Source organism: Fukomys damarensis, unplaced genomic scaffold, assembly GCF_012274545.1.
Source record: "Fukomys damarensis isolate Sample0158 unplaced genomic scaffold, DMR_v1.0_HiC HiC_scaffold_11, whole genome shotgun sequence".
Taxonomy (NCBI): domain Eukaryota; kingdom Metazoa; phylum Chordata; class Mammalia; order Rodentia; family Bathyergidae; genus Fukomys; species Fukomys damarensis.
In genome coordinates, this window is record NW_022900923.1 from 46,923,743 (window position 1) to 46,941,774 (window position 18,032).

At 50.3% G+C, this 18,032-nt stretch overlaps 2 protein-coding genes across 9 annotated transcripts in view; one reads left to right on the forward strand and one right to left on the reverse strand.

Moving 5' to 3' along the window:
- The window catches only part of CUNH1orf74 (chromosome unknown C1orf74 homolog), a 123,305-nt gene that overhangs the window by 93,680 nt on the left and 11,593 nt on the right, over positions 1-18,032 (reverse strand). For 5 of the 8 annotated variants that reach the window (XM_019205850.2, XM_033762240.1, XM_019205851.2 and 2 more), the window contains exon 3: positions 12,333-12,460. The exons of 2 other annotated variants lie outside the window; for them this stretch is intronic. The gene's annotated coding sequence lies outside the window, so the exon portion shown is untranslated. Of the gene's footprint in view, positions 1-12,332; positions 12,507-18,032 lie in introns of all 8 variants that reach the window. One more of the 8 variants, XM_033762237.1, reaches the window with a different exon arrangement.
- The window catches only part of Traf3ip3 (TRAF3 interacting protein 3), a 25,261-nt gene continuing 9,344 nt past the window's right edge, over positions 2,116-18,032 (forward strand). The window contains exons 1-8 of the mRNA XM_033761988.1: positions 2,116-2,415; positions 6,234-6,634; positions 8,625-8,760; positions 8,881-8,944; positions 9,347-9,371; positions 9,599-9,628; positions 9,714-9,809; positions 16,354-16,887. Of these exons, the coding sequence (XP_033617879.1) occupies positions 6,293-6,634; positions 8,625-8,760; positions 8,881-8,944; positions 9,347-9,371; positions 9,599-9,628; positions 9,714-9,809; positions 16,354-16,887 (1,227 nt within the window). The 5' untranslated portion in view covers positions 2,116-2,415; positions 6,234-6,292. The remainder of the gene's footprint in view (positions 2,416-6,233; positions 6,635-8,624; positions 8,761-8,880; positions 8,945-9,346; positions 9,372-9,598; positions 9,629-9,713; positions 9,810-16,353; positions 16,888-18,032) is intronic.

The window sequence follows — 18,032 nt, forward strand, 5'->3', positions numbered from 1 at the left end:
TTTTTTTTTTTTTTTTTTTTTTGGTACCAGGGATCAAACTCAAGACCTTGTGCTTGCGAGGCAGATGGCAGAACCTCTGAGCTAAATTCCTGGCCCTTAACCTTTCTTTTTTTTAAGTTTGCCCCTTTATCTTGTTTTTTTCCAACCATTTTTTAGATGTTTGCTTGAAAAGAGATGAATAGGTAAATTATTTTTAATCACCCTATTTTGAGTAACACGATGACTACATATGTGAGCGTCCCTTGGGCTTGTGCCTTGGCTTTACCTCACCCTCTCCTAACCCTCCTAATCCTCTCATTATCACTGCAGTCAATGAGTTCTTAACTGCAGATCTGATTACTCTACAGAGTCCATCAAAACAATGTGCACACACTGCAGCAGCTCACCATACTGATGAATGTCTGGAAGCTGACGGCCACCACTCTGAGCACCTCTTGTAACTGTAGAGGCCGAAGGTGACTTGTATTAATCTCATGATGTCTCGATTCCTTTATTTATTGGGGAGGGGTTGAGACAGGGTCTTGTTGTAGCTCAGGCTGGCCTTGAACTTGTGGCTATCCTCCTACCTCAGCCTCCCAAGTGTTGGGATTACAGGTGTGTGTCACAATTGGCATCAAAGAATTTAGTATTAAAATATTTATACAAGTTTTTCTTTACCTGGCGTATACGTTTTTTGGCGGATTCTCTATATATCACAAGTAAAAAATTTGTCCAAGAGATTTTACTTCTCATTTTTTTATTTCTAATGTTATTGTACTGTGGTCAAGAATCCTTTTTTTTTTAGACTTTTTAACCAATACAGTAATTTCCCTCCCTCACTCGCTCCTTTCTTTCTCTTTCCCTCCAGTGCTAGGGATCAAACTCGGGGATTCAAGCTGGACCCCAGCCCAGATGAAGTGGCATTTCCCACTGTGGTGCCAGGGCAAACACCCTACCAGTGAGCTACGCCTCAGCCTAACACCTGTACTAAGTAATCAGTTGTTTCGTCCTTCATGGGTATCTGGAAATAAGCCACCTTCTCCACTCTCTGGGTTGCAGATGTCATATGTCCACCTCTTTCCTTCTCTCCCTACAGGTATATAAACAGATGGGACACAGCATACAGTGCTGGCTCTGAGGCTGGGTCCTCCCTGAGTGCTAGGATCCCAGGTGTGCAGCCCCACACCGGCTTCTTTCTGATTTTGACTCAGTGTGTAGAACTCCCTACTACAGCTTCCTGTCCTGCTGGTCCCTGAGCACCCCAGCTCCCAGGACCTTCTGCAACAGTGAGACTGTCTTCCTCGCCACACCGGGCTGCCAGCCCTCTGCACATTCCCGTGTGCACAGCTCCTACTGAGCCCTGGGCCGGGTCCCTTCCCCCTGGGAGTTCTGTCTTGAGCTCCAGAGCCGCCATCTTTCACTCCAAGAACAGAGGAAGCAGCAGCAGCAAAGAGGACCGGGAGGGACCCCTCGTGTTAACAGTTACCACAGCTACCTGAAAGCCTCACTGCCTGCCTCGTGCGTGTCGGACTTCAGATTCACGGGCACCATGCTGAGCGGCTCACCAAGCACGTGGACCACACAGGCTGCACGTCTCAGTGAACCCACCGGTCAGCTCCCTTTCCACTATTTTATCCTGAACTTCTCGGGAATTTCCTAAATACATTATTCAGATCAGTTCCCTTTAATTTTCCTCTGAATTTCCCAGTTCAACTGACAAGGGGAATATTTTTATAGGATTCTGCCTGCTCTCCTGCCTTCATCCCCCAGCACCCACCTTTTTACCCCCTCCTCGTTGCTTTAGAAAGGAACAGAGTGGGCCTCTGTCCAGAATTCTGCAGAAGAATCCAGGTACTTCAGGAGAGCAGAATCTCTTTCCAACAGCAGCACTGGGAAGAGGTGACTGACGGGAGAGATAAGCCCTAACCCAGAAAACTACCTGAGATGTATGAAAGCCTACACTGAGAACAAACATCTCTTCCAGGTATTGCCACCAAAAAGCCATTGTTCCCCTCCAAGAAACCGCAAGGTTTGAATCTAACCTAGAGGTTGGTCCTTGTCCAGCCCCGGGAATGGATCTGAACTTGAAACTCTCCAAGCGCTCAGATCAATCCAGTGGCAGGAGAAAGGGTGACCGGGATGCTGTGATGGGCGGAGCTCCCGGCCCAGCCCCAGAGGCCCCTGGGCTCAGGGGCCCACTCGGATTGTGCCAGAGAGCGAGAGGGGAACTGGGCTTTGTGAGCATTGTGGCTTCTGTTTCCTGTTTCGGCAAGGTTGCTGTGCAAAAGAAAGATGGTACAAGAAGGGAAGTGCTGAGGCCTAGAGCCATGGACTGAGAACTTGCACTTTACTTGGTCCCTGCAGCAGTGCCCACTGAGACCAGAGCCGCGATCTGCCGGGACTGCGGGACGTACCTCAGAAGCTCAGGATCTGGAGGTAACAGAAGGGTGCTTCTACATCCGGACTTAGGACTTCCAACTGGGGTGGGACAGAAGGCGCTCAGCCAGCCTGGCAGAGGGAGATACGGGGTGCAGCAGCTGAAGGGCACTGGGGTGTGGGGCAACCAAGAGGGCCCTGAGGTACCAGCCAGGCCCAGGAGACAGCTCCCCTCTCCGTCCATTAATTAGATTAGAAGTCAGTCACATGACTTGAGCTTCTGGCTACCCGATGAACAAGACACTAACTGTTCTGTTGTTTTCGGGATTTTTGCTTTCTTTGTTCATTGTTTGAGACAGGGTTTCTCTATCACTTCTTGGCCTTTTGGCTAAGATTAAGTAAGACAGGGTTTCCCTACATGGTTCAGGCTGGCCTTGAAATCACTGTGTAGCCCACCTCCTGCCTGAGCCACCCAAGTGCTGGTATTACAGGTGAGGCCACCAACCCCACCAGTGGCATGAATGAAATGACTTTTTAGTTCCCTTCCAGAGAAGGACTCCTTATCACATGAAGTTGCCATTCTGCCAGCCTAGGACAGATTCCTTTCCTGGGTTCACACTGAGACCGAGACAGAAGGCCAGACCTATAGAAGAAGCCATTCACTGTCTATGTTGCAGACATGGCCAGGAAGTAGGAGCAGAGATGTGGAAGGGCAGGGACAAACCGCAGTTGATGAGGGCAGCACCCTCGTCTCTGCCTGTGGCCATGAGAACCTCCCCTAGCTGGTGCTGCCTGTTCCCTCAGGGTCCTGACATGCTGCAGGGTAACTCAGAGATGCCCAAAGCCTGCTGGCCTTTCTCTGAATCGACAGGAACTAGTACCCTCTTGTCCTGAGCATATCCCTGTCCCTCAGGCATCCCACATGGTATCTTGTTTGGAAGCAAGCCAGAAAGGCCAATACATCTCAGAAGTCCGAGTGTCTCTTTCTCCACTGAGTTCATTGGTACTTTTTAAGTTTATGGTACAGTTACATCCATCACTCATCATTGGGATCTTGTACCTGTACAGGGCAGGTCTTGGTTCTCATTTCTTCCCCACTTCCCTGTCCTCCCTTCCTTCCCTCCACCCTTCCTTATTTACAAAGACTTCGTTTCTATTTTTTCCTTTTCTCATATATTTTCTTTTCCCTATTTCCTTTCCCCTACCCTTCCTATACCTTTAGCCCTTTTCTTCCTATTTCACATTGTCAATTATACAATTTGGATCTTATTTCTACTTTTAGTTTTTCGCACCAGAGAAACTATTAGGTATTTACATGTGTGTAAATTACTTATTTCACTTAAGAGTATGGCCTCAATGGGTGTCCTTTCACTCAGCTGTGTCACACCAAACTCCACCAGGCCTGGGGCTCTGGGGGCACTCCTGTCTCAGTCCCAATGTCTGGCCCTGAGGCTGCAGAGAGCAGAACAGCCATGTTTTGGTGGACTTTCAGACCGCCTAGGCCAAGAGCCCAGAGACAAGACTTCAGGTCTGTTTTCCACCCACAGGCCTTTCCTCTTCACGGTCAGGAGCAAGGGCGAGTCTCAGCACAGGAAATCTGCCTCCACTGCAAAGCCTGTGGCTAACTTGGGGCCAAGTGGGAGGACTTCACACTCTACATTTTAATGGTGCCATGTGGTAGGCCACCCCCCACCTGCTTCTTCAACTTTCTGCTTGGCCTAATTGAGATGGTGATTAAACCAGACTGCAGAGAAGTCCTTTCTCCTTGTAGCCCAGACTCAGAGGACAGAGGAACCAGGGCAGCAAACATGGTTTTAATCACATCTCCTCCATTCGCAAAACAATGTAATCCTTCAATGAGGAGAGGTCAAACATTCTTGTTCTGGGGAGCACTGGTTTAGCTCGGGGCCTTTGTCTTACAACACCCAGACCTCACTATTCAACACCAGCTCAGGGACAGTATTTTAAGCTCATTATGTAAAAAGCTGACATTTCTTACGCCACGTGCCAGGTGCATGGCAGACATTTTGTCACTGAATTCTCAGTCTTTCCAGGCAGGTGTTAGCCTCGTTTTATAAACGAGGAGACACAGGCTTAGAGATGTAATAACTTGTCAAAGCACACACAGCCGGCTGAGACACAATTCCCCACACACACACACACCTGCAGAGCCAGGACTCCTCCCCCATTAAGAGGTGGAAGAGCAGGGTGATGGCTTCCGAGGCAGCACGCGTGCAGGCTCTGGTCTTGGAGGTCACAAGCACTTAATCCCAGTCTCCCCCACCTGGTCACTCACAACTTGACAAGAATTAGCCCCTCGGATCCTTCTCTTTAAGTTTTTAAATAAGGAAAGTGAAAGATGTGAAGTCTGTGGACACCACTCCAGAAGCAGGAGGGAGGAGAGTGCAGTGCAGAGAAGGTACAAAGAGGACAGGCATCCTCAGTACCCTCCCCGTCAGCACCCCAAGCTCAGAACTGCCCCTCCAACCTGCAGGTCCAGGCAGCTGACTGTGCCGAGTTTGGCCACTCAGACTCCTCCCACACAGGGAGATTGCCTGCTGGGACCCAGAGGATGAGCAGTGTGAGCAGAGAGAGAGAGAATCCTCTGCAGAATTCCAGACGGAACCAGAGTGGGCAGCCAGGGCCCAACCAAAGGACAGAGAGGCTGTTACCTATTGAGTCTGTTTGGCCTAAAAATAAACCAGAGGGGCCAGAGCTGGCAAAGGCTTGCTGACCGGAGGAGACGCCCTCCTCTGACCCCAGGCAGTGTGATGAGGCCTCGAGGAAGAGCAGAGGCAGCAGCTGTGAGGGGAGTGCACAGCTATCAGTCCTTCCCCGGCTCACTCCATGGGCAGAGGGAACAGAACTCCGATGCTCGGGATTCAGCTCAGCCAAGGCCAACCCGAGCATTCTGGGAAATGACCGCATCTCCAGAAGGTAGCGTAGGAAGAGTGGGAAAGAGGGAGAGGCACAGAGAAAGAAGGAAGAAGGAACTGGGGTTTGGGTGATGTGCGGACAGCAGGGCATGGAGGGTGGCCTCTCCGCCAGGCCTCGCTCCCCAGAGACTGGCGGTCACGGCTTCCACTTGTTTAGCTTCTCCAATATTTGAAAGCACTTTACCGAGGTGTAATCCACGTGCTTGCTGGTCTAGACAGCATAAGGTGTTCTCGACAGGACAGGAGACTGGCACCCGACAGCCCTGCTAGGCAGGCGACACTCATCTCCACGAGGCTCTGAAATAGGTGGGGACCAGCATCGGGCGTGGTGGATGACTGGACAGTTCTGATCTGACTTGATGTCTGCCCAAGACTCAGGAGTCCCGGGCAGGTGGTGGGTGCCGTGCAGCCACATCAGGACAGAGGAACCTGTGGGCTCCCTCCCAAGCCCTGCCAAACCAGGCTGCTCATCACCGTCCTGCCTGAGGAGGGTGAGACTGTCAGTTGACTGTGATGGTAACAAGGGGCCAAGAGAGCAGAAAGACGCCAGTTTCCCTTGTGGGGTGAAGGAAGGGGCAGGGTGGGTGTCAGCCTATTTCTTCATTAAGTCTAGAAGATGACAGGTGCAAGCCCCACAGGGGCTCCTCAAGCTCAGTGACTTTCCCCAGTCACTCTCACGTCTCCCTGGCTCCGAGGAATGGTGAGATGTTCGGTCAGAGAAACTTCTACTCTGCCGAGGGGGTCACAGACCAGAGAAAAGCAGGAATTCGCTTTTATCAGATTAGCTCAGGAAGGGTTGAGCCCAGAGTCCTGGCCCCCAGTGCGACACCCCCGCGTTCTCAGTTGTCCACACAGGGATGCGGCACTGTGCTCCTTCTGCCCCTCCCAGTCCGGGAGTCATCTCTGCCCATCTTCTGACTCCTCCCTCTTGGCATCTGGCAGATTCGGGCGGCTGTTCAAGGAACTGGACACCAAGCACAACAGGTGCCTGGGAGGGCGTCATGATCGGCTCAGGCCCCAGGCGCCCCCCTGGCTTGGCACGGTGGGCTGAGAGCTATGAGGTCAAGTGTGAGCGACGGCAGGAGATGCGCGAGAGCCGCCGCCTCCGGCCCAATGTGACCACCTGCCGCCAGGTGGGGAGGGCGTGGAGGACCCAGCAGCGAGAGCAGCTCCAGAGAGCACGGCAGCTGCAGTTCTTCAGGAAGAGGAACCTGGAGGCAGAGAAGGGCCAGGCCCAGCCTCTGCGGGCCAGCGAGCAAGGCCACTGCAGGAGCGCAGGCCAGGCAGCTGTCTTCAAGGAGCTGCTGTCGGACCCCAAGAGGAACGCTTCCCCGGGACAGCAGGTGGGCCCTGGGGGCGGGGAGAAGTGTGTGCTCAAGGTCACCATCAAGCAACTTTCAGTAAGTCCTTTCCTCCAGGTGGCCGGCCGTACAGGGAAGTCTCCGTGAGCCACCAACTCACTCCGAGCCCAGTGTGGTGACTTCATTTGCTTAACTCTCTTTTGTATTGCACTTGCCTTTTAGTAGAGAAAAAAAAAATCCCAAAAACAGTATCATAGCTGACAGCTGGTATCGGTCTAGATTTTGGCAATCTACACGTGTCTTCCAGGGCTGACGCACAGCCCTCGCTCACCCATCATCCATCGTCATCTACTGGAGGCTGCTGACGCCAGCCTGCACAGGCCAGGCTCTCCACAGACACGGCGCATGCGCACGCACAGCAGCCCTCTGTCCAGTATGCTAAACCCACCCGCTTAGGCCCCGTCAGGGCGGCAGCCTTCCCCGGGCTCTGCAGGCCACCTCTTCTCTGCGGGTTGAGGTTACAAATCCTCAAGGACGGTCTCAGTCACAGAGCAACAGACTCCAGCATTCTGGTTTGGGGAAAGATGATTTTCCTGCATGGGGTGGGATGCACAGCAGGGCTCCCGTTCCTATGGGAATCCAGTGCCCCTGCGACCTGAGGGGAGGCAGATCACACAGCCTGAGCAGCAACTCGAGCCACAGGAGTGGCCGTGAGCACCGTGAAGCTCTGCCTCCTGCTGTGTGGCACCTTCCTAACCCGTCCTGGAGGGCCCTTTAGGCTGACCCAAGAGAGGCAATGCTGGCAAAAAGCAAGGTATGTGGAGACGGCCTCAGCTGGCAGCCTACTGTGAGCCGTGAGCTGTGCCGTGAACACCCGGCAGGATGGACGGGGGCTCTGCACTCCCCAAGAAGGCCGGGCACAGGGCTCTGGTGGAGCTTCCACCAGGGGGCCTGACCCGTGCCCTGGGAGGGGCTGCTCAGAGAAATGACCCTCACGCTCACTGCAAACATCTGCTTTCTAAGGCAAGAAGGTGTCTGAATGTCTTCAGGAGAAAAAAAGAATCAGGACAAACAGAACCAAAAAGTACAGATCACTGAAGAATCCCCACGGCCTATCAATCACTCAGGGTTTCACTGAGATTCGCCCCTCACGTCCGTTCACCACAGAAGTCCCCCAGCCTTTCGGTGTCCTAACTAGCATGGACTTTTTCAGTCTCTGAGAAGAAAACAAATGGGCAACTAAACCGTGACACCACTGTTCCAGCCTCCACAGGACCCTCACTCTTCCCACTCTCCATAACACCTCAGCAGTCCCAGCTGTGCGAAGCAGGAAGCCATGGCTGGAAGGCCCGCAGACGGGAGGCAGACGCAAAGAGGCCGGGTGGGAAGCCAGGCTGCTGAAAGCCCTCTCCAGCCACGCTGGCTGTGGGAGTGGCCGAGACTGAACAGGGTCCCGGCAAGAATGGCTGCACACATGGCCAGCTGCCTGCTGCCTGGCCCGGGGAGGCCCCTTCCCACCACACAGGACAAGGCAGAGCAACAGCAGGCATCACCTGTGGCTTTGGAAGCCTACGTGGATTACTTTGAGTGGCGTGACTGGAAATGTTGTCTTGGCCCATTCACACTGCTATAATAAATTACCACAGACCATAGAAGGGGTGACTTAAATGACAGAAACTTGCTTCTCAAAATTCTTAGGGCTGGGAGTCCTGGATCAAGGCCTCGGCAGATCCTATACCTAGTGAAGATGCTCTTTCAGCTATACAAATGGCATCTTCCTCACGGGCATAAAACAGACAATGAGCTCACTTCTCACGAGGGCACGAGCTCACTCAGGTCTCTACATCACAGGTGACGAGCTGCCTCCCAAAGTCTCCACCTCCTAATCCCATCACAGTGGGAGTTAGAATGGGGAGAGGGATAGGAATTTTAGAGGGACCTGACCACAGCAGTTTCGTCTTTCTGCAGTCATTGGGAGCGTCTTCTAACAAGCTCTCGACAGTGGTTTCCAGCATCTCTCACTGCTTTTCAGGTGACAGGGACCAGCCCCACGGCCTTTCCAACCCAGAGTCGTCCCCCCTCAAGTGTCCACAGGGACCTGGCTGACCACTGCGGGGCCCTTCCACCACGAGACTCTCCCACCAGGAGGCCACCCAAACACCACCGCGGTAAGAGAAGCACTCCCTGCACCACGGGGCTGCGGAGAACCAGCACTGGCCAGCCCCTGTCCCTCCTGAGACCCTCACTGCCTTCCCACTGGTCCTGAATCACCTTTCCCTATTTCTCAGGCACTCAGACAAAGGCAGAAGACACACAGCCAGCAATCAAGAATGATGCCAGTCAGCAGACCAAGTGAGCTGCTCACGGTCCTGACCCTGACCCTCTCTCACCTCTTCTAACTCGGGGGGGGGGGGGGGCTTCACCGGGAGCTATGTCCTTAGCCCTTAGCCCTTTTTTAGTTTTTAAACTTTGACTCACGCTCTCACTAAGTTGCTAAGTCACCCATGTTTGGTTGAAATGTGATGATTCTTCTGCCTCAGCCTCCCAGACTTCAAGGATTACAGGTGTGCGTCATCATGCCCAGCTTCTTCTAAACTTCTATTTCCCTCCCTCTACCCAGCATGCACAGAGAGCGAGCACATCCACCTTAATTTAAAAAGAGGAAGCCCTCCCCCTGACCCAGGAGGGCCCCCACCGTCTCCACCTCTGCCCTGCTTGACTCTTTAGCCCACTGTCTTTCCCTTCTCTTTCCAGTTGCGGAGTCGCAGTTCTGGATAAGGTAAGCAAATCCTCACTGTGATGTGGACCGGAGGGTATCTACACTCTGCTGTCCTGGCATTGCACTGTAAACTCAGGCAAGGCTGGGAGGACACTTCCTTCCCCTGGTGGCAAGAGGGACCCAGAGGGACCTATCAGAGCCCAGGCAGCAAAGGTCTGCTCTACGTTGGCCAGCCCAGGCTTCGGTTCCCTGCTTCAAGACTTCCAGCTCCTTTTCCTTCTCTCTAGGAAATCATCCAGCTTTCCGAGTACCTCAAAGTAAGTGACTTCTCCATTCTGCTTCCCCACTTGCCTACTACCTTCTCCAGGTCAGCCTTACCTTCTTATGTTCTCTGCCCCGCAGGAGGCCCTACAAAGGGAACTGGTCCTAAAACAGAAAATGGTGATTCTCCAAGACCTACTCTCCACCCTGATTCAGGCCTCTGACCGCTCCTGGAAGGTAAGGGGTGAAACATCTGAACACAGCCTGGGCTTCTCTGTGTGTCCATCTTATCCTTCTTCCCAACAAGTGAAGGGCCGTCTGAGTACTGAAGAGAGAGCTGGACAGGGGCCGGTCAAACAGGTCACAGCAAATACAAGGGTCATCGGCTGAGGGTCTGGCTGCCACACAGCCAGAAAACTCAGAACCAAAAGCTGAAACGAAGGCCGTTCTTATCTGAGGGCTCTTTCTTCCAGCAGTGTGATGGTTCTGTACAGGATTCACATGCATGGTTGTCGAAGCCGCCCTGCACCCACTGCTCAGCGCAGACATGAGTGTTTGTGGGCAGGGACCTTAGAGAGGAGCTTGAGCCGCTCAGCCTGCTCCTGAGGAAAAGTCTCAGGAGGGTGAGTGACTTGCCCAGAGCCAGAGTCATATAGCAAGGTGGCAGCAGAAATGGAACCAGAGTATAGGCTTCTAATCTCAGGCCCTTCATTCTACCAATATCCACAGATCATGTTCTTCCTGCTGAGCACAGAGCTAACACAGGAAAAAACGAGATTTTTACAGGGGTCCTGATTTTAGGTGGCACATAATTTTCTAAGGGAGACCAAACAACACAAATATTATAAGAAATGAATGTTTTTAGGGTACAGTAGACTACAAGAAGGAATAACTCCAGAAGGGGAGATCCAGGGAAATATTTACAGTTATAGAAGCATCTGCCAGGCAAATGGAAAAAGAGAAATAGTATCCTATATAGGGGACAGCGTAGGCAAAGACACAGAGGCATATGATCGAGTGCAACGCTTCTCCAACTGCTTTTTTCATCTCAAGACTGCTTTATATTATTTAATTATTAAAAATTTCAAATAACTTTTTATATTTAACGTATTAGAACTTACCAAGTTAAAAACAGAATCAGAAATCTTTATTAATTTTAACAATAAGCTATCTGGTGCTAACCTAAATTATATATTCTATGAAGAATAACTATACTTTCCAAAAAATCATGGGAGGAGTGGCACTCCTTCACACTTTTAATGTCTAAATGAAAAAAAAGAAAGCTAAAATCAAATTTCAATTTCTAAATTGCTTCTACATTCAATGCACTGTGACACATTATTTCAGTTGAAATAGATAAAGAAAATTCAATCTCTCACAGACATGTAGTTGGAAAAGGGAAACCTTGCAGATCTCTTAAGAGGATCTTGAGGACTCGAGGGATCTGTGAGCTCCCCCTGAAACCCACTGGTACCCACAGGTACAGGGGGTTCCAACGGCTCAGCCAGTACAGGAAGCTCAGGGCTGCACAAGATGAAGATGGGAGCAGGGTGTTCTTGTGCTTTGCTGGCAGGGACAGTGCCCTGGAAACACCTCACCACACCAGGAAGATAGCTGAGCTCAGAAGAGAAAAGTGTACAAAACAAAGCCAAGAAAAAAGCAGTGACACAAAGGGACTTCCTGGGGCTGGGGCTGTCACTCAGCATGAAGCACTTGTGTAGCACAAATGGGGCCCTGAGTATGATCCCCAATACCACAAAAAAATACAAGATTTAAAACACGTGTTTTAAGCAAAGCCTTTCCAGCTCAGCCCCTCACCCTCACTCCAGTCACAGCATCGGGCTTGGGAGTCTCTGCTCAGAGACCAGGCCTGCCAAGGAAGACCCTTCCCTCAGCAGGGCAACCAGGTGGCTTCCGGTCTCACTCATTTGCCCAACAGACATCCAACAAGTTCCTCCTCCACAATGGGCCCTGCACTTCAGGAACAAAAAGCAGTCTTTGCTCTTAAAAAGCTCACAGTCCAGCCAGAAAGACAGAGACATAATAAGAACTCCAAAGCAGTACAGTAAGGCCGCAACTGTGATGTGCACAAGACACAGGGAGAAGCACTGTCCTGCCAGGGCAGGATCAGGAAGGCTCCACAGGGAAGACACCGTTCTACTAGGTCCTGAAGGGTGAGTAGGGGATTACGAGAACAGAAACGCAGGAGATGGGGGGAAAGAGCAGAGAGGAGAAGAGTGTCTAAGGTAAAGGGTCAGAATGACTGCAGCCTAGGGTAACGCCCTCACATTGGATGTAGAAGAAATAAAGGGGTCACATCAGACTAGAACCAAGGAAAGGACCCAGGGCGCTAGGATTCCAACAGTGTATCAAAAGCTCAAATAATAACTGGACAGTCTATTGTATTTATTTTTATTATGTATGGGCTCAGTGAAAGGATATTTCTATAACCCCCACACACAAAAAAGGATCTATCGCACAGATACATAAACTGCATGCCACCCCATTTGGGAAACAAATGGAAAACAGTGGAGAAGCAAGGCAGCAGCCAGGCATGGTGGTTCATACCTGTAATCCCAGAACTCTGGGAAACTGAGGCAGCAGGATAACAAGTTTGAGCCCAGCCTGAGTAACTTAGCAAGATTGTCTCAAAATATGAAATAAACAAAAAGGGCTGGGGATGTAGCTGAAGGCAAAGGCCCTGGGTTCCATCCCCGGTACAGAGGGAGTGCGGGGTAGGGGGACGGGACAACGCCTTACTTGGTTCAGCAGTCTGTCCTTCCGTACGAAGCACTCAACTGAATCACAAGTGAAGGACCACATCTGTGTCTAATGTTCTCTGAGCACCGCCAGGACCTGGCTCTGGGTGGGGTCAGGACAGCAGAGACCTGCAGTAACCCAGAGGAGCCACAGTCAGCCTCAATCACAGCAAGCCTGGGGACACAGAGATAATTTACTAAGAGGCGTTTCTGGCCTCGGCTCTGAGGCAGAATTTCAGAAGTTCCTCTGGCTGTGGCTTTCTCCCTCCCTTCCTTCCCCTACCCAGCCCCTCAGTCCTTACCCTTCACTTCTTGCTCCCCAACCCCCTGACCAGGTCCCCAGCTTCCTGTTTTTAAGAAAAATACTCTCAGGCTGTTCAGCTGACAGCTCTTGCTTCTTCTAAAACAAGACAGTCAACTCTGTCCCTCCCGAAAAGCTTCAACTTCAATGAAAGCATAGCCCAGTCTGTGATACTTGGGAAAAATAACTGGATGAATGTGGCCAGAACTGGGTCTGACATCTGGTCCAGTTCACATTTTACTTTTTCCACGTGGCCCTGTGATCTGAATCTCCCCACAGCACATGTGGAGCTCGCAGCAGCAATGCTATTAGAGCCCAAGGCCCTGCAGCCCCACCATCTCCACCTCCACGTGGACACTAGGCCTTTCAGCTGCCGATGGCCTGGGACTCTGCTCAGAACCGGGGTCCAGCCTCAGAGCAGAAACAACTCAGCCAGTACAGGAAGCTCAGGGCTGGACAACATGAAGATGGGAGGAGGGTGTTCTTGGGCTTTAAGACCTGTACAGTACAATGGCAATTTTGAGATGGCAGCACGGCAGGGGATTGGCCAAATGCCCTAAGCAGGCTCTGTAGAGCAGAGAGTTGCGCTGTGGGCTGGTATTTCTGTGGTGAGCTGCTGGTGTTTGTGGAGAACAGTTCAGAGGCAGGGGAAAACCAAGCAGAAGCAAGAGCTGACGCCCTCAGACCGACACCAGGTGTGTACGACTCTGCCTTACTCCTTTTCTACCAGGGTAGCTGTGACTATGAGCCCCAAGCTCCCGGTATCTGCAGGAAAGTCAGCAGCAGGCCTGTAGGAAGTGCCTTTTCCCACCCTGGAACACTGAGCCTCAACATGGCAGACCTGGGTTCCGACCAGGAGACTACATGCCCCATTTGTAACAACTTGGCTGGAACGTTCCTGCCTGCCTTGGGGGTCTGGGAAGGCAGGACTGTGGACAGCAGATTCTGTTCAGGGCACAGACATGGGTGGCCCTGCTCCCCACAGAAGGGGCTCTCATAAACTGTCTTGTATTATCACTTCTCCGCCTTTTGGCTAAGATCAAGTGAATTGTCTTGTATTTCGACATCACTGGAAAAGTAATCTGGGGTTGAGCTAAAATGTAAAATCAGCTGGAAGAGGCAAGATATATTAAAATATATTAAAGCCATACTGTGAAACGGGGGAAAGAGCTATCCAAAAAGGATAGGAGATGGGAGAAATTTTAAGAATATTGCCTTGGTCCTATTTTCTTTCTAAATGCCAGCAAAATAATCTTCAAATTTGTTGGCTTTGGCTGCATCCTGAACAGTAACACTGTAGGCAAAGAAAAATGCATGGAATTGGAAGATCTGAACCAGGGGAGGCAGGAGAAAAGCCAGCTGAGTTCAGAATCCGTGTGTGGACAGTGAGCAGGCCACTCTGTGGAATGCGGCCATTTCACCAAGGCCCAGAAGGGAAGTGTTTGCCATCTCTTTCATTTGTCCCAAAGCCCTGTGGTTACTGCAGATACCAAATCCCTGACTCTCGACTCTCTCACATGTGACACTGGGAAATCAATAGCAGGAGGCACTTGAAAGAACTGTTTTTGGGAAAGCTTTTTGCTTTTGCAAGGCTTAGCTGAGTAATACAGGAAGCAGAAAGGGTGGTGGCCCCCATGGTTAGAAGAGTCAGCCAAACAAGACCCACTTCCTGCCTCCCCTACTCCCACTCATGCAGGACCAGAATTATAGACCAGAAATATGATGAGGGTTGGAAATGCCCTCGCTGTAAGACTGAGAGGGGCCACTGCCTCTGAGGCCTGAAGAGCAGTAGAGTTTTTAAACCCAAGAGTCCCACAGGGCCTGGAAGGAAAAAGTCAGAAAAGGAACATGGAAAACAGTGCTAAAGAAGTCCATAGCCCTTTCTCTGGGAAACTTACTATCACTGGTACTGCCACCCCCACAGATAAACAGACCTAAGGAAAAAAAAACTGGAAGAAAAAAAAAACCTGCCTAGGAAAAAGGTACAAGTCTACAGGTGGGGGAATTACACAACAGCAAGGAAGTTAGTACGTTAGCAACTCAACTGAAAAGTTGAAGACTAGAGAGTGACCCTTCCCGCCCACCACTGTCCACTCTCAGCCCTGGATAAGTGTCCCTCTTGTAATGTCAAAATGTCCTCAGATGGGCGTACAAGACGCTGGGTTTGACCGCCCAGCACTGATGAGAAAAGAAATGCCATCAGATTGGCCCACTTCAGGAAAGCACCTTCCCCTGCCTGCCCCACCGCACTTGAGAATTTCCCCCTCCACTTCCCGTCTTGAGCAGTGTGTGTGTGTGTGTGTGTGTGTGTGTGTGTGTGTGTGTGTGTCTGTGAAGGAGGGCAGTGTATCAGAAGAGTCAGCCCTCCATGTCTGCAGGATCTATAATGCCTGTAATCCCAGCTCCCAGAAGGCTGAGGCAGGAGGATCACTGCAATTTCGAGGCCAGCCTCAGATACACAGGGTTCAAGGACAGCCTGAACTGCATAACAAGACCTGTCTCTAAAAACAAAAAACAAAAACAAAACAGTGGAGTGCACGAATTAGAAACTTTTAAGTCCACTGCTTTTCAAAGATATATATATATATATATATATATAGATATATACACACACACACATACACACACATATATATACACATATATATAATACATTTATTCTGTCCTACTGAAAATATATGTATGAATTTTATGATTTTTCCCCCATAATTACAGAAAGTATGTAATATATTACCATAAAAATATTTCTAATAGAACATACCCAATTGCAGCATACCCAATGTGTACTTTTAAAGCACACATCTGCTTAGATAGAAAACAAATTATCACATCAGTAAAATTCGGTGTTTGAAACTTTTGAGGCACTCTTCCCCTTTGTATCATCAAATAAAAGTTCTGGGGCCAGGGATGTAGCTCAGCAGTTCAGTGGCCTGCCTTGCAAGCACAAGGACCTAAAAGTTCAATTGCTGGTAACAAAAAAAAAAAAAAAAAAAAAAAAAAACAACAACAACAACAAACAACATTTAAAAGTTCTGCTATTTAAAAAAAAGAAGAGAGAGAGAGCTGGGAATTTAGCTCAGTGGTTCTGATGCCTGCCGGTGCCAAGTTCTGAAAGATCCTCAGTACCAAAAAAAAAAAAAGATTCCTCAGCCTGGTGTGGTGGTGGACGCCTGTGATCCCAGCACTCAGGGGGCTGAGGCAGGAGGATCACTGCAAGTTTAAGGCCAGCTTGAACTACATAGTGAGTTTTTGAGACCCTTTCTCAAAAAACAAAAACAGTTCTGGTCATATTAGATTAGGCTCCACCCCAATGAACTTATTTTAACTTAATTATCTATTTAAAGACCCTATCTCCAAATATGGTCACACCCTGAGGTACCAGACACCACTCAGGGTGAGGGGAATTCAGCTTCTCTCAGGGAGCAGGGAGGGGACACACACAAGGTTGAGGTGAGGAGTGAGGCCCAGTCCCAACCGTGTGGAGGTACCGAGAGGAAAAGGGCCGCCAGCTGAGTTTCCTCCAGGCCCTCCCCCAGGCCACCGCCTGAGCCATCTGAGAGGATGGGAAGGTGAAAGAAAGAGGCCCGTCTTCTCCCCAGGCCACTCTGGAAAGAGTTCCACGCTGCGAGCACCACGCACCCATCTTGTGCTGGTCGTGGGTGGGAGCAGCGTGACCAAGCCTGCACCACGCCTCACACTTTCTCACTCCCCCTCTGCGCAGGGACAGCTCAATGAGGACAAGCTGAAGGGCAGACTGAGGTCCCTGGAGAACCAGCTCTACGCCTGCACCCAGGTGAGCAACCTGTCAGCTCGTGAATCAGAAAATTCTGGACCCTCAGTCCTACTTCTGGAAATGTTCTCTTACCTGGGTCTGGGGTGGGCCCTCTCACTCTGCTACTTCGTTTGTCACGTGACTGCCTCCAGCCTCCCCTTCTCCTGCCAGGATGTTCCCTTTGCATGCTGGGAAGGAATTCATCAGCTGCAAGGGAACCTTGAGAATACCCCACCATCCGGAGAAACCCTTGGTAGATTCTCACCACCCAGCCAGCATCCACAGTTCCCAGTAGGGGTTTTGGTTTTTGTTCTCTGCCTTGAGACAGGGTTTCCCTATATTCCCCAACTAGCCTTGAACTTGGGGCAGTCCTCCTGCCTCAGCCCCCTAGACAATACAGGCATGCGCCACAACTCTTGGCGGGTCCCAGTATTTGAACAGATGCACTGGATATTATCAGGAATAATATTTGTTTATTTGCTTGCTTCATAATGGTTTTTGTCTGCTTGTTTTGTTTGCTTTTTTCATAATGGTGGGAATAGAACCCAGGACCTCCTGCATGGTAGGTAAGCACTCTATCACTTAGTCTACATCACCAGCCTTCTTTTTCTTTTTTTGTGGGGGGGGGCAGGGTCTTGCTAAAAATGCCCAGGGTGACCTTGAACTTGGGTTCCACTTGCCTAATTAAACTTCCTGAGTAACTAGAATTACAGGAGTGCATCATTGCATATAGTTAGTAAGGAATTCTTCGAAAATGACTTTCATCCTGTGAGCAACTTTTTTCTAGTAGTAACCTCGGGAAGAAAGTAAGAGTATGACTTGGCTTTTCTGTGACATGATTATCCAGCTTCAGTAATCTCCTGATTTGACCTAATCTTCAACTTTAAAAAAATTCAGTTTTCACACCTTTGAGAAATGATGGATTTCTGCCGGGTGGGGAGATGTCAAGAAGAAAATGTGGCGGCAGCTGGGCAGGGGGCTCACACCTGGGTCCCCAGCACCCGGAAGGCAATATACCAAGACCCGACCTCAAAAGGGTGGAGGGACTTAGCTCAGTGGGGCCACCACCCACTTCGCGCATGCAAGGCCTGGAATTCAATCCCTGGTACCAAAACAAGGGTGGGAGGGAGTAGAAGATAGGTGTCTCTTATTTGAAATAACAGCTGGGATCTTGCAGGAGAAGATTTTATACAACCTGCAGGTTTCCCAGCCTACACATTTTATTTTTTCAATATGACCTAGTTTGTTAGGTTTTTCTGAACTAGACACTCCAACCACATTTGTAAGAGACTGACATATAACCCGGAACACCAGTCTACTCGTTGTCAGTAGGGGGTAAAGCTGGCCAGACCAGCATGTTAAATCCAATGACTCAGCCAGGCGAGATGGTGCACACCCACAATCTCAGCACTTCAGAGACTGAGGCAGGAGGATCACCCCAAGTTCAGAGCCAACAGAGCTACATAGTGAATTCAAGATCAGACTGAACTATGTAGTGAGACCTTGTCTAAAAGCCAAACAAATCAAAAATAAATCCAATAACTGGGCCATGCTTCATGTATAACCTCAACCAGTCACCCCAGATCTAGTTCTTTTTTGGCTTTTTTTTTTTTTTTTTTTTTTTTTTG